The 19,694-nt window shown below is 42.1% G+C and overlaps 1 protein-coding gene and 1 pseudogene across 1 annotated transcript in view; one reads left to right on the forward strand and one right to left on the reverse strand.

Moving 5' to 3' along the window:
- Positions 1-14,863, reverse strand: part of GOLPH3 (golgi phosphoprotein 3 (coat-protein)) — a 117,185-nt gene extending 102,322 nt beyond the window's left edge. The window contains exon 1 of the mRNA XM_006873501.1: positions 14,639-14,863. Coding sequence (XP_006873563.1) covers positions 14,639-14,863 — 225 coding nt within the window. The remainder of the gene's footprint in view (positions 1-14,638) is intronic.
- A 2,955-nt stretch (positions 14,864-17,818) lies between these two features.
- Positions 17,819-19,402, forward strand: LOC102829779 (annotated as a pseudogene).
- Positions 19,403-19,694: the final 292 nt, after the last annotated feature.

Here is a 19,694-nt window from a genome sequence, read left to right on the forward strand (position 1 = left end):
GCTATGAGTCGGTTCCGACTAGATGGCACCTGACAACAACAACAACAACAATATGGCCACTTCAAGTCTTAGATCTTCACCAGCATTTTAAGTCCTCTTCGCTTTCAGCAAACAATGTTTTATCATCTGCATATCACAGATTGCTAATGAGTCTTCCTCTGATCCTGATACAACTCTCAGATTTGCTCAGCATAGAGTGAATAAGTATGATGAAAGCATACAATCCTGACAAACTTTTCCTAATTTTAAACCATTCAGTATCCCCTTGTTCTATTCTTAACTGCCACTTGTTTTCCATCTTGGTGAACACAATTACAACTGTGTGTTCTTGAATTCTTAGCAATGCTATCCAATTTGTCTTGTTTCACAGCTAAAAGCCTTTACACAGGCAATAGGCATAAGTACACATCTTTGTGATATTTTCTGCTTACAGTCACGATCCATCTGACATCAGCAATGATATGCCTTATTCCACATCCTCTTCAAAATCCAGCTTGGATTTCTGGCAGTTCAGAGTCTCTTCTGACATACATTTTGGTCTTTTCTTTCTTTCCTTTTTATGACCTTTTGCTTTCTTCCTCTATGTTCTTCATGACATCCCACAACTCTTCTGATCTTGGATCAAAGTGCCTAATGCATCAAGCCTATTAGTGTGATTATCTCTAAATTCAAATGAGATATATTCAAGGTCATATTTTGACTTTTGTGGACTCATTTTCATTTCCTTCAGCTTCAGTCTGAACGTGCATATGAGCAATTAGTGGTGTTTCTCCATCGTCTCTTCACACTAATGTAGTCACTTTCATTCCTGTATATTCCATCTCATGAGGTTCATGTGTATAGTATACTTGCCATTTGTGTTGTTGAAAAAAAGTATTTACAATACATAAATCATTTTTCTTGAAAAATTCTATCATGCAATCTCAAGCATAGTTTCTGTCACCATGGTCATATTTTTCAACTAAGGATCCTTCTTGTTTCCAACTTTTGCATTCCAGCCACCAGTAATTATCAATACATCCTAACTGCATGTTTGATCAATTTCAGTTTGAAGAAGTTGGTAGAATTCTTCAGTTTCATCACCACTGATGCATAAACTGGTGCATAAACTTGAATGATAATGGTGTTAATTGGTCTTCCTTATAGACATAAGGGTATTATCCTTACAAGGATATCATTCTATCACATAGAGCACTGTACACAAGATGGACCTTGAAATGTTCATTTCTGATGAAGAATGACATAATTCCTTCCTCTTCAATTTGACATTCCCAGCATAGTAACCATATGATTGTCCATTTCAAATAGCTAGCATCAGTCCATTTCAGCTCACTAATGTCTAGCTCAGGAATGATCTGTATGCATCCCATTTCACTTTTGACAATTTCCAATTTTCCTAGGTTCGTATTTGGTACATTGCATGTTCTGACATTAATGGATGGTTGCAGCTGTTTTTCCTCATTTTGAGTTGTATCTCAGCCATAAATGAAGGTCCTGAAAGCTTTACTCCATTTGTGTCATCGTGGCCAATTCTACTTTGAAGCAGCAGCTCTTCTCCAAACTTTGAGTGTCTTCAACTTGAAGGGCTCATCTTCCAACACTATATCTGACAATGTTTCCCTGCTATTCATTTAGTTTTCAGAAGCTAAAACATTCAGCAGTTGTCTGCCGCATCTTCTTCTGAGTCTTAGTCTGGAAGCTCAGCTGAAAACTTGTCCACGATGGGAAATCCCGCTGGTATTTAAAATATCGATGACATAGCTTCCAGCATCAAAGCAACAGGCAAGCCACCACAGTATGACAAACTGGCAGACAAGATGTGGTAAATATCTTGTAGTCCTTGATTATTATTTTTTAAATTTCAGTCTTGCTTAGTGTGTGTGGTTTTGTTCTTAATTTTTTTGTGTGTAAGTGAATGTTTATGAACTAGATAATTAGTTTTACAGTCATCAAATCATATACTTTGTTTCATTTCAATGACTGCAATCCCTTCCATGTACACATCAGTTATCCCACTTCCTCCCTGTGGTTCCTATTTCTATCCACCCACCATCTGATCCCTTCTAAATTGTGCCCTTAGATAAATGTTTCCCTTTTGATTTTGAATGATGAGCCATCTATGGGAGATCATACCTTACTAGTGCTGTTGTTGTGACTCTACTGCTTGTCTGAAAACTGGGCCACAAGGGTGAATTCCTTTCCAGACCTTAAGGGTAGTTAAAGGCCAAAGTCTCACATTCCTCCAGTCTCTTTCTGATCAGCAAGCCGGATTTTATTTTTTTTTTAGTATAATTTTGAGTTTTGTTGCACATTTTATGCCACTAGGGCTCTCTAATGTGCTCCCTTTCAGAGCAATTGGTAGTGGCAGTTGGGTACCATCTAGTTCTTCTGGTCTCAGAGTCATAGAGACTGATGTTCACGTGTTCCATTAGTCTTTTGGACCAACTGATTCTAAACCTCTCCAATTCTTTGTGTGTGTGTGTGTTTTTTTCTTCTTGTTGAGATATCCTGTTTCTTGGAACATCATCTTTGGCTTTAGAGAGAAATATGCATCTGTGGAACTTAGAAGTATTATCATAAGGTAATAAGCCAACTTCAAGTCCAAAATCTTATTAAACTAAATTCTTGGCTTGGGGTTTTCTCAGTCACTCAGATAATGGCAATTTCAGCATCCAAATCTAGAGTAAGGCTTAGCTTTGTTTAAGAATTCTTAAGTGAACGTGAAGAGATGGAATGGCTGGGGACTCTAGACTTGGGGAGGGACAGCGGCTGTGTGTTGGTGGCCAAGGGGGTAGGCTGGCAGGGTCTGATGCCCTTTGGTTGTTTGAATGGTTGTATATTCCTGAGTGCTTTGGTGTACATCCAAAAAAAAACAAGAATGAATGGAAGCAAATGCTGTCAAATGATGATGCATGGAGGGGATTGTAGTCATTGCAATGAGAGGAAGTATGATGGGATGAGTGTAAGGCTGATGTTCTCCCACACAAACAATCTCTCAATTCACAATAAAAACTTAAAAAAGAATTAAGTGAGACTTTTCTCCACTTTACCCAGAGCTAAGGCTAATACAGACTCTTGGTGTGGCACAAGGTCAACAAATTCAAACCCTGACAGCTTTACTCCATTTGTGTCATCACGGTCAACTCTACTTTGAGGAGGCAGCTCTTCCCCAGTCATACTTTGAGTGCCTTCAACCATCTTCCAACACTAATCTGACAATGTTCCATTGTTCATATGGTTATCAGGGGCTAAACATTCAGAAGTAGTCTGCCTCTCCTTCTTCCTAGTCTGTCTTAGTCTGGAAGCTATGGTGAATGCTCTCCACCACCATGTGTGAGTCAACTGGTATTTAAAATACATAGCTTCCAGCATCACAGCAACATGCAATCCACCACAATATGACAAACTGACAGATGAGTGGTGTATAACAGTATTTGTTGTTGTTAAGTACCATGGAGTCAGTACTGACTCATAGTGACCCTGCACAGGGTTTCCAAGGCTATAAATCTTTACAGGAGCAGAACGCCTCATCTTTCTCCCGCTGAACTGCTGGTAGTTTTGAACTGCTGACCTTGCGGTTGGCAGCCCAACTTGTAATCACTACACTACCAGAGCTCCTTAGGTGTAAGTAAACTGGTTAATGAACCTATTTCAATCTAAATTTCCTAAAGATACTTACAACCCACGACAACTAAATGTTTTGTTCTGTTGTACATAGGTTACCTGCAAGTGAGAACAAATTAAATAGAACCTAAGAATGATAACAATCTCTTGGGCAGATTGGACTTTTTCCAACACTTAAGTCCTTTTACAGTCTTAGACCTGTCGTTCAAAGTTAAGGCTATAAAGATGGTGAAAGGTAATCATACTGTCTTTAGAACATTTTTCATTCAAAACAAAACAATGAGATAGCACCTCAACAAAGCAATGAAAGCAAAGATATTAAAAACAAACTACAGAAAACAAATGCTGCCAAGGCTGTGGGAAGACTGTGACCCTCTTACATTGTTGGTGGGACTGTAAAATGGTTTGACCACTTTGGAAAACCGTGTGGCGCTTCCTCAGAAAGTTGGAAAGAGATATACTGTATGACCCAGCAATCCCTCTACTTGGTATATGCGTTGTTGTTAAGTGCCATAGAGTTGTTTCTGACTATAGGACCCTGTATGGGGTTTCCAAGGAGTGGCTTGTGATTTCAAACTGCTGACTGAAGTCCAAACCGACCTTACGGTCCAGTGCATTATCCTGCAGCGCCCACCACACCAGGACTTGGTATATGTGAACAAGTAATAAAAACCAGGACATAAGATAAAAATGCACACCGATGTTCATCACAGCAGTATTCACAGGATGGAGACACTCTAAATGCCCATCAAAGGAAGGATAAATAAGCAAACTTTGGATATATACACACACTATGCAACAGTGAAAAAAATAACAATACATCTGAGATATACTACATAACATGGATGGCATTATGTTGGCTGAAATTAGACAATTTCAAATGACACATACTATATGAGAACACTACCATAAAAATTCAAGGAAAGATTTTCATGCTGAAAGAAACATTCTTTTTGATGATTACCAAGGGTGGGAGGGAAGGAAGATAAATTTGCTGGCTAGAGGGTAGACACAAGTTAACTTGGGTAATGGAAATTACTATTAGACAAGGGGAAGGTTGGCAGAAGAATGATGAAGACAGGTGAAGACACAGGAAGGTATGCAAGGGCTAAAGGGGATAGAGGTAAATAGTGGCATACAGAACCTTGGACCAAAAGTGTTCTATGGGTAGATTCATAGACGGATACATTGGCTGAACAGGTCTGGGAGGATGAATGGGAGTATATCCACAAATATATAAAGGTGTAAAAGACGGTATTTGTACATGGGTATTTACCTTTGCTGCAAACACACCAATGAATGTGATAGAGCATACAGCAAGCAATGAAAATTTCTTAGACATTATCAAACATCTTAAGATGATGAGCTGCTGGGCCTAAGGGCTCAGGGTAGACTATGGTCATTGGTGTAACATAGTCCACAAAGACAATGTTCTGTTTCCTACTTTGATGAGTACTATCTTGCTCATGTACAGTCATTAAAGGCACAACTATTGGTCTCTCCATGTGCAGCAGAAGAGTGATGAGAATTGACAATGGTTGGAATCAACTAGTCCAATGGACTAATGGAATAGATGAATATCAATCTCCACAACCCTGAGACCAAAACTATATGATGTCCAGCTACCACTACCAACTTCTCTAACAAGGATCACATTAGAAGGTTATGGATACAGTAGAAGAAAATATGGAACAAAACTCAATTTAAAAAAACTGATTTACTGATCAGAAAGAGACTGGAGAAACCAGAGGCTATGGCCCTAGACCACCCTTCAGGTCTACAATGGAATTCACCCTCATGGCCCAATCTTCAGCCATGTAGTAGACAGGTATATAGGGGGACAACATCACCAGTAATGTATGCTCACCACAAAATAGTCAATCATTCAAAATCAAAAGGGTAACATTCTCCTAGGGATAAAGCTGAGAAGGGATAAGAAGGTGGGTGGAAACACAGGGAAGAAATGGAATAATAGTTGTTGTATGGAGGGGACTGCAATCAAAGTGTATGATTTGTTGGATATAAAACTGATGCCCTTGTCTGGAAAAAATTAGTAAAACCTTCACTCACACACACACACACACACAAGAGCTTAAAAAAGAGTTTATAATTCAGCATTCAGGCTACTGCCCAGATCATAAAAGACTCTAACAATTTGTGAGCAAAGAGAGAAAGAAAGGAATAGATGGATGAACAGTATGCTGTTGTTACATGCCGTCGAGTTGGTTCCAGCTTCTGTGACCCTATATAGGGTTTCCAAAGAATGGCTGGTGGGTTTGAACAGACAATCTTCCAGTTAGCAGCCCAGCGCTTAGCCTACAGTGTCATACCAGGACTCCCTTAACAAGGTATAGACACAAAAACTGACATATTTAATTCAGTGATGAGTTGAAATTGACATTAAATTCTAAAATGTTCTTTCTCAACTTATTTTATTAATATAAGATTGCGTAATAACTGTATTTAAGAAGCTTGGAACTAGAAAATGAAACTAGAATAAAAATAATCATTAGCAAACTTATATGTTGTTGTTGCTTTTACTGTTAAGTGCCATTTTGTTGTTGTTAAGTGCCGTCGAGTCGTTCTGACTTACAGTAACCCTATACAGCGTTTCTAAGAGTGGCTGGTTTAACTCGAAGTTCAAACTTGCAGTTCAAACCGTCCTTTCAGTCCAGTGCAACATCATGCAGCATCACACCAGGACTCCAATGGTGCCGTCTAGTCAATTCCAACTCAAAGACTCCATAGGGTTTCTGACACTGCAAATATTTCAGGGGAGCATAAAGTTTCACCTTGCTCCTGGGGAGCAACTAGTGAGTTTGAACTGACAACCCTGTGGCCTGCAGTCCAGTGCTTACCCTACAGAGTCACAATGCTCCCAAAGCAAGTTTATATATAGTCCTTTAATTTCCAATCCCTTCCATAGGGTAGTGGGTAGAATACAAAAGTCAGCCTACACATGGTCAATCAAAAGAAATCTTTTATCATAAAATTTAACTAAGAATTTCTAATAGTTCTTAATACTAAAACTGTTCTTCTATTAATGAAACCTAAAACCAGATCATAGTCATAGTCAATTCCAACTCATAGCAACCTTATATAGGGTTTTTGAGACTGTAAATCCTTACGAGTACAGAAAGCCTGTAAGGCTGTCCGCTCTCCCTTAGAGCGGCTGGTGGGTTTGAACCGCCGACCTTGCAGTTAGCAGACCAACAGCACCATGTATCAAGGAGCTACACACCAAATTCTATTTCCGTAAAAACTATCAGTGAAGAAGATATCTAAACCTCAGATAAAAGCAAGTTTATTTTCAATGTTGGTAATTTCAGTGTTGCTCAATTCTTTTTCATTTTCACTCTCTTAAAGAACCTTTTTAGACATTTTTCATAATCACCTGTGAAATTTTAGTATCACAATTATACTGTCTATCTGTTATATATTTATGTATGCTACATACAACAACAATATATGTATATCTATATGTATATGGAGTCCTGGTGTGGCACTGTGGGCTAATGCGTCAGACCGCAAAGTAGTTTGAACTACAAGGCCAGTGGTTCAAGCTCACCAGTGTCTCTTTGGAAACCCTATACAGGGTCACTACGGGTCGGAATCGACTCGACAGCACTTAACAACAACAACATATGTATATCTAGTGGTTACAAATCAGGCTTCGAACTGCAAGGTCAGCAGCTGGAAACTACCAACCGTTCCACGGGAGAAAGATGAGGCTCTCTGCTCCTGTAAAGACTTACAGCCTCAGAAACCCTGTACAGGGTCACTACGAGTCGGAACCAACGCCACGGCACACCACCACCACCATATATGTATCTATATTTATGATTATACATTAAAAAAGTTAAGGTTTTTAAACACCTTCAGAAATCAATTTCAGTCCCTAGCTAGTGATTTTGCCCCAGTAAAATTACATGATTTATCTAACAGTTATTTACTGAGTAGTGACTGTATGCTAGTACCTGGGGTGGTCAATATTAATAAATCAGTAAAGAAGAGCAACATAATTTAGTTGGGTAGTTACTACATTACATAAACTCTGATCCAGAGAACGAAGATGAAACGAACTTGGAAGATAAAGCTCTGCTTCCTAGTATTTACAATTAGTCTAATCTGTGGTGCTGTAGGATACATACTGGACCACAAGGTTGTTTGAATTGCAAGGTCAATGGTTCAAACTCACGATTTGTTCCTCAGAAACCCAACACAGGGCCACTATGAGTCGGAGCCAGCTCAGAAGCAGTTAAGCACCACCACCACCTGACACAGAGAATGCGCTCCATTGGCACTGATGAGTGAGGGAGACTGCTGGAATCCTAACCATGATGGCTACCCAGACTCAAAATGTCATTTAGGAAAATAAGAACTTCTAGAACAGACCATGGAAATGTCAACCTCATGCTATACTAATCTCAAAGGACTCAAAACCTAACTCCCTGAAAGCTGGTATTTTCTGGACTCAATTTTCAGAGGAAAAATGAGGCAAAACAAACCAAAAAGCAAAACAGAAACATATTAAAACAAGACAGTTCCTAGGACAAGCAGACCAGCCTGGAGCAGCTAGAACAAAAGACACTTCTTGAAAGAAAGACCAGCAGGAAAAATCAAAAACAATAATGGCAGTCCAACTGACTACTACAAAAAACACACATGCTGTTCGCCCGGGAGCCATCAAGGCAAGTGGTCGGGTCCCCTCAGAGCAAACCCTCTTCCAAGACTAAGACTCAAGGGGAATATACAAGCAGGCATGTGGTCTTGCTGGTGACTAAGTTGGTCACCAATAAGGGGAAGTGGGGGAAAAACAGCAATGAAGATGTGAGCTAAGTCCAACCACATTCAATAGACTCCCGTGAACTCGGGTAGAGACCTGGTTTGCAAGACCCGGGAACTCCTGGGCCCAGAGACAAGGACATGGCCACAGAGGATTAGAGCAGAGAGTGAAGCATCCAGCTAATATGAAGTGAGGGGAGAGGCACAATAACACCCACACGTGCATATAGTACCCACTTAACCTGACTTCAATGGCTGCATGATCAGAACTCGACTAGAAGAAGAAAGAAGAGGAAAAAAAGAGCAATGTGATCCAATTTGATGAACGTGACCTACACCTATGGATGCAGTAGCTCAAAAGAGGGAACTAATCTTTACAGCAAGGATCATTTCCACTCCCTCGGTACACAAAGTTGACAGGGATGGGCAACTTAGACATTGGCTACCCAAAATGGGGGGCTACAAAAGCAAGAAGTGACTGGCTTACAGGCTTTCAAGAGGGAGCCTAGTTCCAGAGGCTGTGGGGGAAGGTAGAATCTCCACTGAATGGTTTTCAATCTGTACCGATGGGGCTGATGAAAGGAGAGGGGGATAAGACTCTTGTGGTACAATAGTGAATAATTGCTATAAGGACTGACTGTGAGGGTCAGAAGTGTAAAGGTAGATGATCTGTAACAAAAGGAAGGGAGTGGCTGATTTTGCAGTCCAGGAGTCCCTACCCAGAGAAGCAGTGATGCCAGAGATGGAGGTAGAGACAATGACGTGGAGAGATGGAGCAGTTAGGGACTCTGGACTCAGGGAGGGAGACGGGTTATGTGCTGACGGCCAGGGGGCAGACTTGTGGGGTGTACCTTTGGATGTTTGATGATGCATGGAGAAGATTGTAATCAGTGCAATGAAATAAGATAGGATGAATGTAAGCTAATGTTCTCCCATGTAAACTATCACATAATTCACAATTAAAACTTTAAAAAAAAGTAAGCCATGTGCTCATGACTACAATCATATACATAAAGGAAAATGGGGCTGCTCACCTAGGCAATAACTCATTTCCTCCTAGCCAAGTGCCCAACCTTTACAGAGCAAAGTACTTAATTATGTAAAGTCAATCATTAATCTGTATCTTTCCTTTGTCCTTTATGTGTATGTTGTTAACAGCTACTGAGGTTGAGTAGGTTTCACAGTGATCCTGTACAAAGTTTTCAAGGAGCAGCTGGTGGGTTTGAACCACTAACCTCACAACTGGATAAAGCACAATAAAACTCTTTTTCTTCCACCTCTAACAGAATGTAGATTTTCTTCTTTGACACTCTGAAGCATACCTGCTTATTTAAAATAACTAAGTCCAAACTTAAAGGACTAAGATTGCCCCAATTAAGATACTAATACCAAGTTATTTCAAGTAATTATCACTGAAGAATTCTAGAACTGTTCTGACTATAGGATGCAGCTATAACAAAAGAAATAGTTGGGGAAAGGAAAGAGCCCAACACTCCTGCCCTTCAAGCACAGGGAGGATTATAGAAATCTTACAAATAATTTGGAATTTGAATTCAAGTTGAAACCTGGAAATAGATTCTGAAGTTGAGCCTCCTGTTCAGTAAAGAAGATGAAGGGATAACAAAACAACAGAACTCACTCACTGTCACTGCCTTGATTCTGACTCATAATGACCCTGTATAGGATCTCCAAGGTTACAAATCTTTACAGGAGCAGGCAGGCAGTCTCATCTTTCTCCTGCAGAGCAGCGGCATGGGAATTTGAATTGCTGAACTTGTGGTTAGCAGTCTAGCACTTCTCCTACAGCACCATCAAGGCTCCATTTGATTTAGGATACAAATCAAAATAATCTGCCACCGTACATGCTAAACGTCATCAAAGTTTTATAGAGTTCAAATATGTTAAAAGTTGCTAAAACATTGAAAATGAATCACCCATATTTCTGTGTAAGGTAGCTCTCACAATGTTGAACAAAAACCAGATCCCACATTAGTAACACACTGAGCATTTACCAGATCCCACATTAGTAACACACTGGGTAAAATGAAGCTGCATGGACTTCTCAAGTGAGACTTAGCAGTCAATCACCCCTGCGGAGTGAGCAGTGACAGGATAGGACGTAGGGGGATTTTGGGAGAGCTGGCCAGGGTGCTTTGTGCTCTAGATGCTGACTAATTGAGCACATTCAGTTTGTGAAAATGCATCACACTTAACCATATATGCACTTTTCTGTAGTTTATTATTCAATAAAAAACATTTTTAATAAGCCATAAAATGTAAACTGATAGCTGTTCCGCAGGAGAAAGATGAGGCTTTCTGCTCCCATGAAGATTTACAGTCTCAGAAACCCTGTACAGGGTCGCTATGAGTTGGAACCGACTCCACGGCACATAGCAACGACGATCAAAATTAATTCCACCAATTAGCAATTTTTATCATTTTTTGATTGTGTTAATTTCACATTCACATAAGCTCATATATGTATAAACTAAGTCCAATACTAATAATCTGGCTAACTTTAAAGTTTAGCTTATAAATATCTTGGGTATCCAGATATTACAATGATGGATGCCAAATCAAGATGAAGAGTGAATTTATTAAGGCTATAACAAAGCCGTTTGAATTGCAAGGTTGGCGGTTCAAGCTCACCAGCTGCTCCTTAGAAATCCTATACAGGGTCGCTATGGGTCGGAACCGACTCGACGGCACCACACAACACCACAACATATATTACAGCTAATGTTTGGAAATTGTTTCTAACCAATTTCAAAAATTAATCTCTAACACTGAGTCTGTTCCAACTCATAACAACCCTGTATTAGGGTTTCCAAGGAACAGTTGGTGGGTTTAAACCACTTACCTTACTTACAGTTAGTAGTCTAAGGTTTATTCTACAGTGCCACACTAGGACTCCCAATAAATGCCTGCTATAGTTAAGTGCCACTGAGTCAGTTCTGATTCATAGCAACCCTGTTATGAAGTTCTGAGGAGTGGCTAGTGGGTTTGAACCACTGACCTTGCAGTTAGCAATCTAGTGCTTATCCTACAGCTTTGCTGTTGCTGTTAGGTACTGTTAAGTTGGTTCTGACTCATACAACCCTATATAGACTTTCCAAGGAACAGCTGGTGGGTTTGAACCACCAACCTTGCAGTTAGCATTCCAGTGCTTATCCTATAGCACCACACTAGGATCCCATTCTACACCTTGTTGTTCTTAAGTGCCGTGGAGTCAGTTCCAACTCACAGCAACCCTATATATGGTTTCCAAGGAATAACTGGTGGGTTTGAACTGCTGACCTTGTGGTTCAAAGTCCAGTGCTTATCCAACAGCACCACACCAGGAGTTCAATCCTACAGCTTGTTGTTGTTAAGTACCACTGAGTTGGTTCCGACTCACAGTAACCCCCCAGAAAAAGTGATACTAGTTTAAGGCATGGGGGACGGAGCTTCCCAAGGAGAAAAACACATGAAGATGAGTTGAGAGGGCAAGATATTAGTATACAAAGATGTGGTGACAGGAAAAAATATATAGGCTAATGCCGCCTAGAACCAAAATCTAAAGAAATGCAAAATCACAACCTCCCTCTTCCCTATCAACTCTCCAGACTTGTCTGCAAAAGAACAAAAAGTTCCTTATGTACTTGTTGAAAGGACTGCTCAGGATTATCCAGAGTCTGGACCCTGGCCATGACTTGCAAAGTACAGTGACTCCTGACAGAAAGTAAACACAACAGATGGTTTTCATTACCTGTACCAAAGAACTTTACATTGTCTCAACTTCGTAGGCACCATTAAACTTTAACATAATAAATTCTTCAGATCATCTTCTCAGGAACCACAGAAAACCAGCATGTTAATATGCTTTAACATAAACATTCAGAGTTAACACACTTTAAAAAAACAAAAAGGTAGTTTCTCACCATAATTTCTCACATAGTGTTACTCAGAATACCAGATGCTAGTTTTTGGATTTGTTTCGGTTTTAATTCTACATATACACAGGACTTTAACACACAGAAGTCTCAAAAACAGTAAGCCAATTAAATGTTCACTCAGGAATAAAGGTGACTTCTTCATTTTGCTTTTCTGTATTCCTAAAATGTCAATAGTAATCTGTGTTGGTTTTGTTCAAAGGGAAAAAAAGATAAATACTTAAAAGAAAAAATGTGTACTAGCAAGATTCTAAATTGTGACCCTCAAAAGCAAACTGAATGCTTTCTAAAATCACATTATTAGGACACTGTAGATCTAATTTGCTTTTTCACCCAAAACAGGAAAAAGAATATTGTACAGATAGCCTACCTCGTATTACCAAATGGAGCTCTAGTGGTTATGAGTCAGGCTGCTACCCTGAAGGTAGGAAGTTGGAGCGTATCAGCTGTTCCGCGGAAGAAAGATGAGGCTTTCTGTCCCATAAACATTCACAGTCTCGGAAATCCTATGCAGGGTTGCTATGAGTTGGAACTGACTCCACGTCACATAACCACCACCACCACCTACTGCCAAAACTCAGTAATTAAGCAGGTACTGGACCCTCTAATCAAGAAGCCCTGGTGGCCTGATCTGTTAAGCATTGGCCTACTAACCACAAGGTGGAGGAGATGAAGCTGGCTTGAAAATTCTAAATTCTACTCTGCCCTTTGGGTCACTCTGAGTAGGACTCAACTTCGTCAGCAGTGGGCTTGGGGCCCTTTCATCAGGATCTCTGTTGGAGCAGACACTAAAAACTCTGCCACACCCATAATAACAAAAAGTCAGAGGTTCAAACCGACCAGAAGCTCTGTGGGTATAGATTTACAGCCTTGGAAATTCTAAGGGTTCTAGTCTGTCATGTTGTTGTAAGTGCCTTCGAGTCAGTTCCAACCCATGGTGACCCCAGAGTTTCCGAGCAGAGGCTGGAGAGCTTGAACTACACCCCTGAGGTTGAAACGACTTTGCCGTCTAGCACATTAACCCACAGCACCACACCAGGGCTCCATTCTGTCCTACAGGGTCAATGTGAGTCAGAATCAACTCAAAGTATGTGAGTTTGGCCCTTTTCACAGTCAGAGGCACTTAAAATAACTTTTTCAAAGTGATGGGTTATTAAAACCAAAATATCATAAAAACTCACAAGGTAAACTTCACCCCACCCCTACCCCTCAGGAGTCCACACACAGTCCACAGAATTAAAACTCACCCATAATGAATTAGGAAGATTACTGATAACCAAGTTGTCCTACAAGACTGATATTTTGCCCACTTTGGTGAACTTCAAAACTGTCTTAAAAAAACAAAACTTGAAATACTTTTGAGTTTGACTCTCAAGACTTGCTGTCTACAGTCTCCACACTGAAATAACCAAGCTTCTTGGGTCACTTCACCATACTGCCTACCAGTGTGTCTGTATCTAAAGATAATCATTTTTATACATGGATGGGTATGGATATGTGATATAGCAAATAGAGCGACCTAATCACTGCACAATCTAGGAGGTGTTCCCTTTTCATTTTTCTGAACCTACATGCAAAAGTCTTCTTAAATATATAACACAGTGAAATACAGACCACAACTTTAGTCTACCTAAGGCTGTGAGGCCTTTCATCAATTTATAAACCTAGCATTTCAAGCATTCCAAAAAACAAAACAAAAAGCCCTTTCTGAAAATGGTGAGACTTTTGAGGACAGACACTTTAAAAGCGCCGCTAAAAATAATCTTCCGCCCAACGCATTTTCCAGGAGGCTCCATGAGGATTTTGACTTTTAACTTAACTCAGAAAAACAACTTTTCTTCTCCACCACCATTTCACCATTTTTCTTCATTGCAACTATAATCCTGCATGGAGGGCGTAGAGCAGATTCCCCAGGAAGCAGATCCGTGGACCCCCGCCCAGCTCCTCTAACCTGCAAAACCTGTGAGTTGGGGGCACTGGTAGGTCCAGGTGTTTTCATTCTAACAGGCAGTCTTCCAGCTCAAGTTGCACCTGGGGGTCTACACCCGGAAGGGAAAACTAAAAATCAAGGAAGAAACGCCAGCTGCCAGGGTGTCGAGAGTAGGAAGGGAAAAATCCAAGCAATCTGGCCAGGGAGCCGGAGGAGTACACAGGGCCGGCGGGGGGACGCTAACTCCAACACTGCTGGGGCCAGTCGAACTCTCCGAAGCGAGGCGGCCAGACGAGTGGGACCGCAGCGGGCGCCCACCCGACCAGGGCCCCGCGGTCCGCCCCCGCCCTCCCTGCCGCGCCCGCACCTCTCGGTCCTTGAGGCCCAGCAGGAGCACCTCCTCCATCAGGGTCAGCCGCGTTTCCTTGGAGTCGCCCTTGTCGTCGTCGTCCTGCTCGTCGCGGCGGCTTTGCGCGTCGTCCTCGCCGTTGCTACCGCCGCCGCCCGCCGCCCGTTCCTTGTCGGCGGCGTTGCGGGAGGCCTCGGTGCGCCGCTGCACCAGGCCCGAGCTGCGCTGGGTCAGCGAGGTCATGGCTCCGGCCGAGGCCCCGGGGCGAGAGGGACACGGGACCTACCGGGTCTCCCTCTGCTTCCTCCCGTGGCCCCGGACCGCGGCTTCCGTGTTAAACCTGGGTGCTGGGGCGACGTCCGTCAGCAGCGGGGCCGGGAGCAGTCATGGGGAGACGAGCCGGGTGGGAGCGGGCGGGCCGGCAGTCGGCGAGGTGGACGTGGAGCTCGTCCCTCCCAGTGGCCGCAGCGTCCAAGGAAGCCCGAGCTCCAAGCGGAGGAGGCGGCGGCGCCTTTCCAATATGGCGGCGCTAGCTGACGTCACCGGAGGATGTGGCAGAGTCGGAGCGGGGCGGACCCGGACGGAGCCAGAAGCAGCGGACGGGGACCCGGCGGCGAGCCGGACAAAGACTCACTGCCTCTGGTCCTGTCCGCGACCCCCAGCCCGCCCCCGCCCTTCCCTTGGCAAACTTTCGCCTCCGGGACTGCGGTCCCCTAGTTGTGACGTGTCCTCCCTGCGCCCGCCTCCCCGGGCTACGACCAGCAGATGCGACTCCGGGCCGCGAAGGTGGACTGTACTCCGCCTTGAAACGTGTTCGTAGAATCCCACAATCCTCGGAGTTGGCTCCTCGGCCAGGGAGACCAGGAGCGGCCTTGGCGTCCCGGCTCCAGGAAGGAAGACTAATAGGCTCTCGCTGCTGCCAGGACAGGGAGGGGGCGCGTTCTCTGCCGAACCTTCTTCATAAGGAACCCTTATTAAAGGCTTTTAACGTGGACTTTTGGTGTGTACTGGGTTTGTTACTGGTGTCCTGGTAATGGCGCTGTACAATAAGCACTGGACTGCTAACCACAGGTCGGCGGTTCAAGCCCACCAGTCCCTCTCGTAACAGACTCATAGCTATTTGTCGGAACCAACTCACATGCACACAACGAGGTGTGTTAGTATATGAAAAGAGAAGTTATAATCAAATTCGATAGTTGTGTGTCTAAAACTTTTCCTTACGCTATAAAGTGACCAGGGCGTAGTGAGTACGGGTGGTGCTGCACACGTTAATACACACGACCTTTTGTAGAGGTCACCTGTTGTGTTTCATGCCACGTGTTCGCATTTTACCACTCTCAATTACTAAGTTCGATTCGCTCAGCATACTTGACAGTTTGTGCAAATGAAATGAAGGACAGATGGCAAACTTGAGCTGGTTCGGAGGAGTGGAAAGGTTGACCTTGTAAGTAAAACAGTTTAGTAATGGCATACTTAAACAAAGACCTACACAACAGGCAGGGACTACGTCATTGTAACAGGGCTTAAGCTATAAAAGGTAGCTACTGAATTTTAAAAACGCCCACTGTAACAACAACGGAGACTCTTGATGTGGCGCTGTAGGATCTGCACGGGACTGCAAACCACTAGGTCTGCAGTTCAAACTCACCAATCGCTCCTTGTAAACCCTATATAGGGTCGCTAGTTCTGGTAGCATAGTGGTTACAAACAGAGCTGCTAATCTCAAAGTCAGGAGTTTGAAACTACCAGCGGAAAGATGAGGCTTAATGCTCCCGTAAAGATTTACAGCCTCGAAAACCCTACTCAGGGTCGCTGAGTCAGAACCGGCACAAAACCACCACCAAACCAAGAGTCAGAACCAACTCGCCGGCATTTAACTACAGGGGAATCCTGGTGTGGCACTGTAGAATAAGTAGTGGACCACAAGGTCAGCGGTTCAAAGCACACCAGCCCCTCTTTGGAAACGCTGAATATGAACCATCTCAAAGGCACATAACGACAATTTCTCTCATTACATCTTGGTGGTGGTGGTGGTATACAATGTTTGTCCTTTTGTAATCGACTAAGACTCTGCACAAACTCGATGGCATCTAACAACATCAACATTGTGTGTAAGTACCAAAATTTGTTTAACCATTCTTCTTTTGATGAGCATTTAGGCTGTCTTTGTCTTTTTGATATGCCTCTCTCTTCTCCTGTAGACAGTATACTGAAGGATCCAGTTTTCTTATCCATTCTACTCTTTATGTCTCTTGACTGGTACATCTAACCCACTTACAGTCAGTGTAATTATCAAAAGTATGAATTGATTGTTGTCATTTTTCTGTGTGTGTGTGTGTGGTGCTGCTAGATTTTCTGTTTCACTCAATTTTCTACACGAAGTTCATTTTTTAGTGGGTTTTCTTGTCATTTTCATTTCTGTTGTGTTAATGTTTACTAACTTTTTCTGATCTTTGTCTTTTATTTTGATGTGTAGGTGTATTATTAAAATTTTCCTGCTTAAGACAGTCTGTATTGTCTTGAAATCTACTTAACTTCTTTGCCATTTGAAAGTTCTGTATCTACACTATTTTCTCTTTTTGCTTTGTAAGTGACTTCATTGTACATTGATACGTCTGGTTCCCTATTTTCAGTCTTGTAGGTTTGTTTTATTTTAAATACTTTCATATCTGGATTGAGTTTTGGGTGGTGTTTTCATGTAGGGTAATCTCAAGTTGTTGTCTGTTGTTGGTTCTCATTTCAAAGAACACCCTTTAGTAATTTTTGCAAAATTAGTCTGGTCATTAAAAATTCTGTTCATTTCAATTTCACCATCATATTTGAGGGACAGCTCTGTTGTGTATATGATTCTTTGTTGGCAGTCCTTCTTTCAAAGTTTTATACGAAGATGAGTTACAAATTATCCATCCAACATTATATTAAAACGCCCACCCATGTCCATGGCTGATGACAATGAGCATGCACATGAAATGATTTTGTTTTATAGATGAGTGACAGAGGACTTTGTAGCAAATCAGCCATGGTTCTGCCTATGAAATAATCTATGACAGACTTGAGTTTCAAAAAGTTTGTGCAAAGAGCTATATGGGAGTGACGATCAAACATGGCTGCGCCCATGTAATAACAGCAGGGTCTGTTGACCTCTTTTCTTCCTCCTTGTTACCTGCCTCCTGTGGAGGCAGGCTGAGCTCGTAAACCATGCTGGGCCGGACCCTCCGAGAAGTTTCTGCAGGACTCAAGCAAGGCCAAATAACTCCAACAGAGCTCTGTCAAAAATGCCTCTCTCTGATCAAGAAGACCAAGTTTCTAAATGCTTATATTACTGTCACAGAGGAGGTGGCCCTAAAGCAAGCTGAAGAATCAGAGAAGAGATACTCAAAAGGTCAGTCACTTGGGGATTTAGATGGAATTCCTTTTGCAGTAAAAGACAACTTTAGCACATCTGGCATTGAGACAACATGTGCATCAAACATGCTGAAAGGTTATGTACCACCTTATAATGCTACAGTAGTTCAGAAGTTGTTGGATCAGGGAGCTCTACTTATGGGAAAAACAAATTTAGATGAGTTTGCTATGGGATCTGGAAGTACAGATGGTGTATTTGGGCTGGTTAAAAACCCTTGGAGTTATTCAAAGCAATATAGAGAAAAGAGGAAGCAGAAGCCCCTACGTGCGAATGAAGATTCCGATTGGCTAATCACCGGAGGAAGCTCGGGCGGCAGTGCAGCTGCTGTATCAGTGTTCACATGTTTTGCGGCTTTAGGATCCGATACAGGAGGATCAACCAGGAATCCAGCTGCCCTCTGTGGGCTTGTCGGTTTAAAACCAAGCTATGGATTAGTATCCCGTCACGGCCTCATACCCCTGGTGAACTCAATGGATGTGCCAGGAATCTTAACCAGATGTGTGGATGATGCAGCAATTATCTTGGGTGTACTAGCTGGACAGGATCCCAAAGATTCTACCACAGTACAAGACCCTGTTAAGCCATTTGTGCTTCCAAGTTTGACAGATGTGAGCAAATTATGTGTAGGAATTCCAAAGGAATATCTTGTACCAGAATTATCAAGTGAAGTACAATCTCTTTGGAGCCAAGCTGCTGACATCTTTGAATCCCAGGGGGCTAAAGTCATCGAAATCTCCCTGCCTCACACAAGTTATTCAATAGTCTGCTACCATGTGTTGTGCACATCGGAAGTAGCATCAAATATGGCACGATTTGATGGACTAGAATATGGTCACAGATGTAACAATGATGTATCTTTGGAAGCTATGTATGCTGCAACCAGACGAGAAGGGTTCAATGATGTAGTGAGAGGAAGAATTCTCTCAGGGAACTTCTTCTTATTAAAAGAAAATTATGAGAATTATTTCATCAAAGCACAGAAAGTGAGACGGCTCATTGCTAATGATTTTATGGATGTTTTTAACTCTGGAGTTGATGTCTTGCTAACACCCACAACTTTGAGGGAGGCAATACCATATTCGGAGTTCATCAAAGAAGACAACAGAACTCGAGGTGCCCAAGATGATATCTTTACACAAGCAGTAAATATGGCAGGATTGCCAGCAATAAGCATTCCTGTGGCCCTCTCAAACCAAGGATTGCCAGTAGGGCTTCAGTTTATTGGACGTGCATTTTGTGATCAACAGCTTCTTACAATTGCCAAATGGTTTGAAAAACAAGTACAATTTCCTATTATTCAACTTCAAGAACTCATAGATGACTATTCAGTCATCATTGAAAATGAAAAGTTTGCTTCTGTTTCTCTAACACAGTAATAATAAAAGCACAGTGCAAATTAAAAAAAAAAAAAAGAGCTATATGGCAAGACAGGGAAATTTAAGGCATCCAAATTGGCAAAGAGGAAGTTAAACTCTCCCTATTTGCAGATGATATGATCCTATATGTGGAAAACCCCAAAGATTCAGTAAAAAAGCTACTAGACCTCATTGGAAGATTCAGCAAAGTGGCAGGGTTTAAGATTAACATACAAAAATCAGTTGGATTCCTCTATACCAAAAATGACAGTGTTGAAAAGGACATTAGGAAAGCAATACCATTTACAATAGC

Source organism: Chrysochloris asiatica, unplaced genomic scaffold (assembly GCF_000296735.1).
Source record: "Chrysochloris asiatica unplaced genomic scaffold, ChrAsi1.0 scaffold00243, whole genome shotgun sequence".
Taxonomy (NCBI): domain Eukaryota; kingdom Metazoa; phylum Chordata; class Mammalia; order Afrosoricida; family Chrysochloridae; genus Chrysochloris; species Chrysochloris asiatica.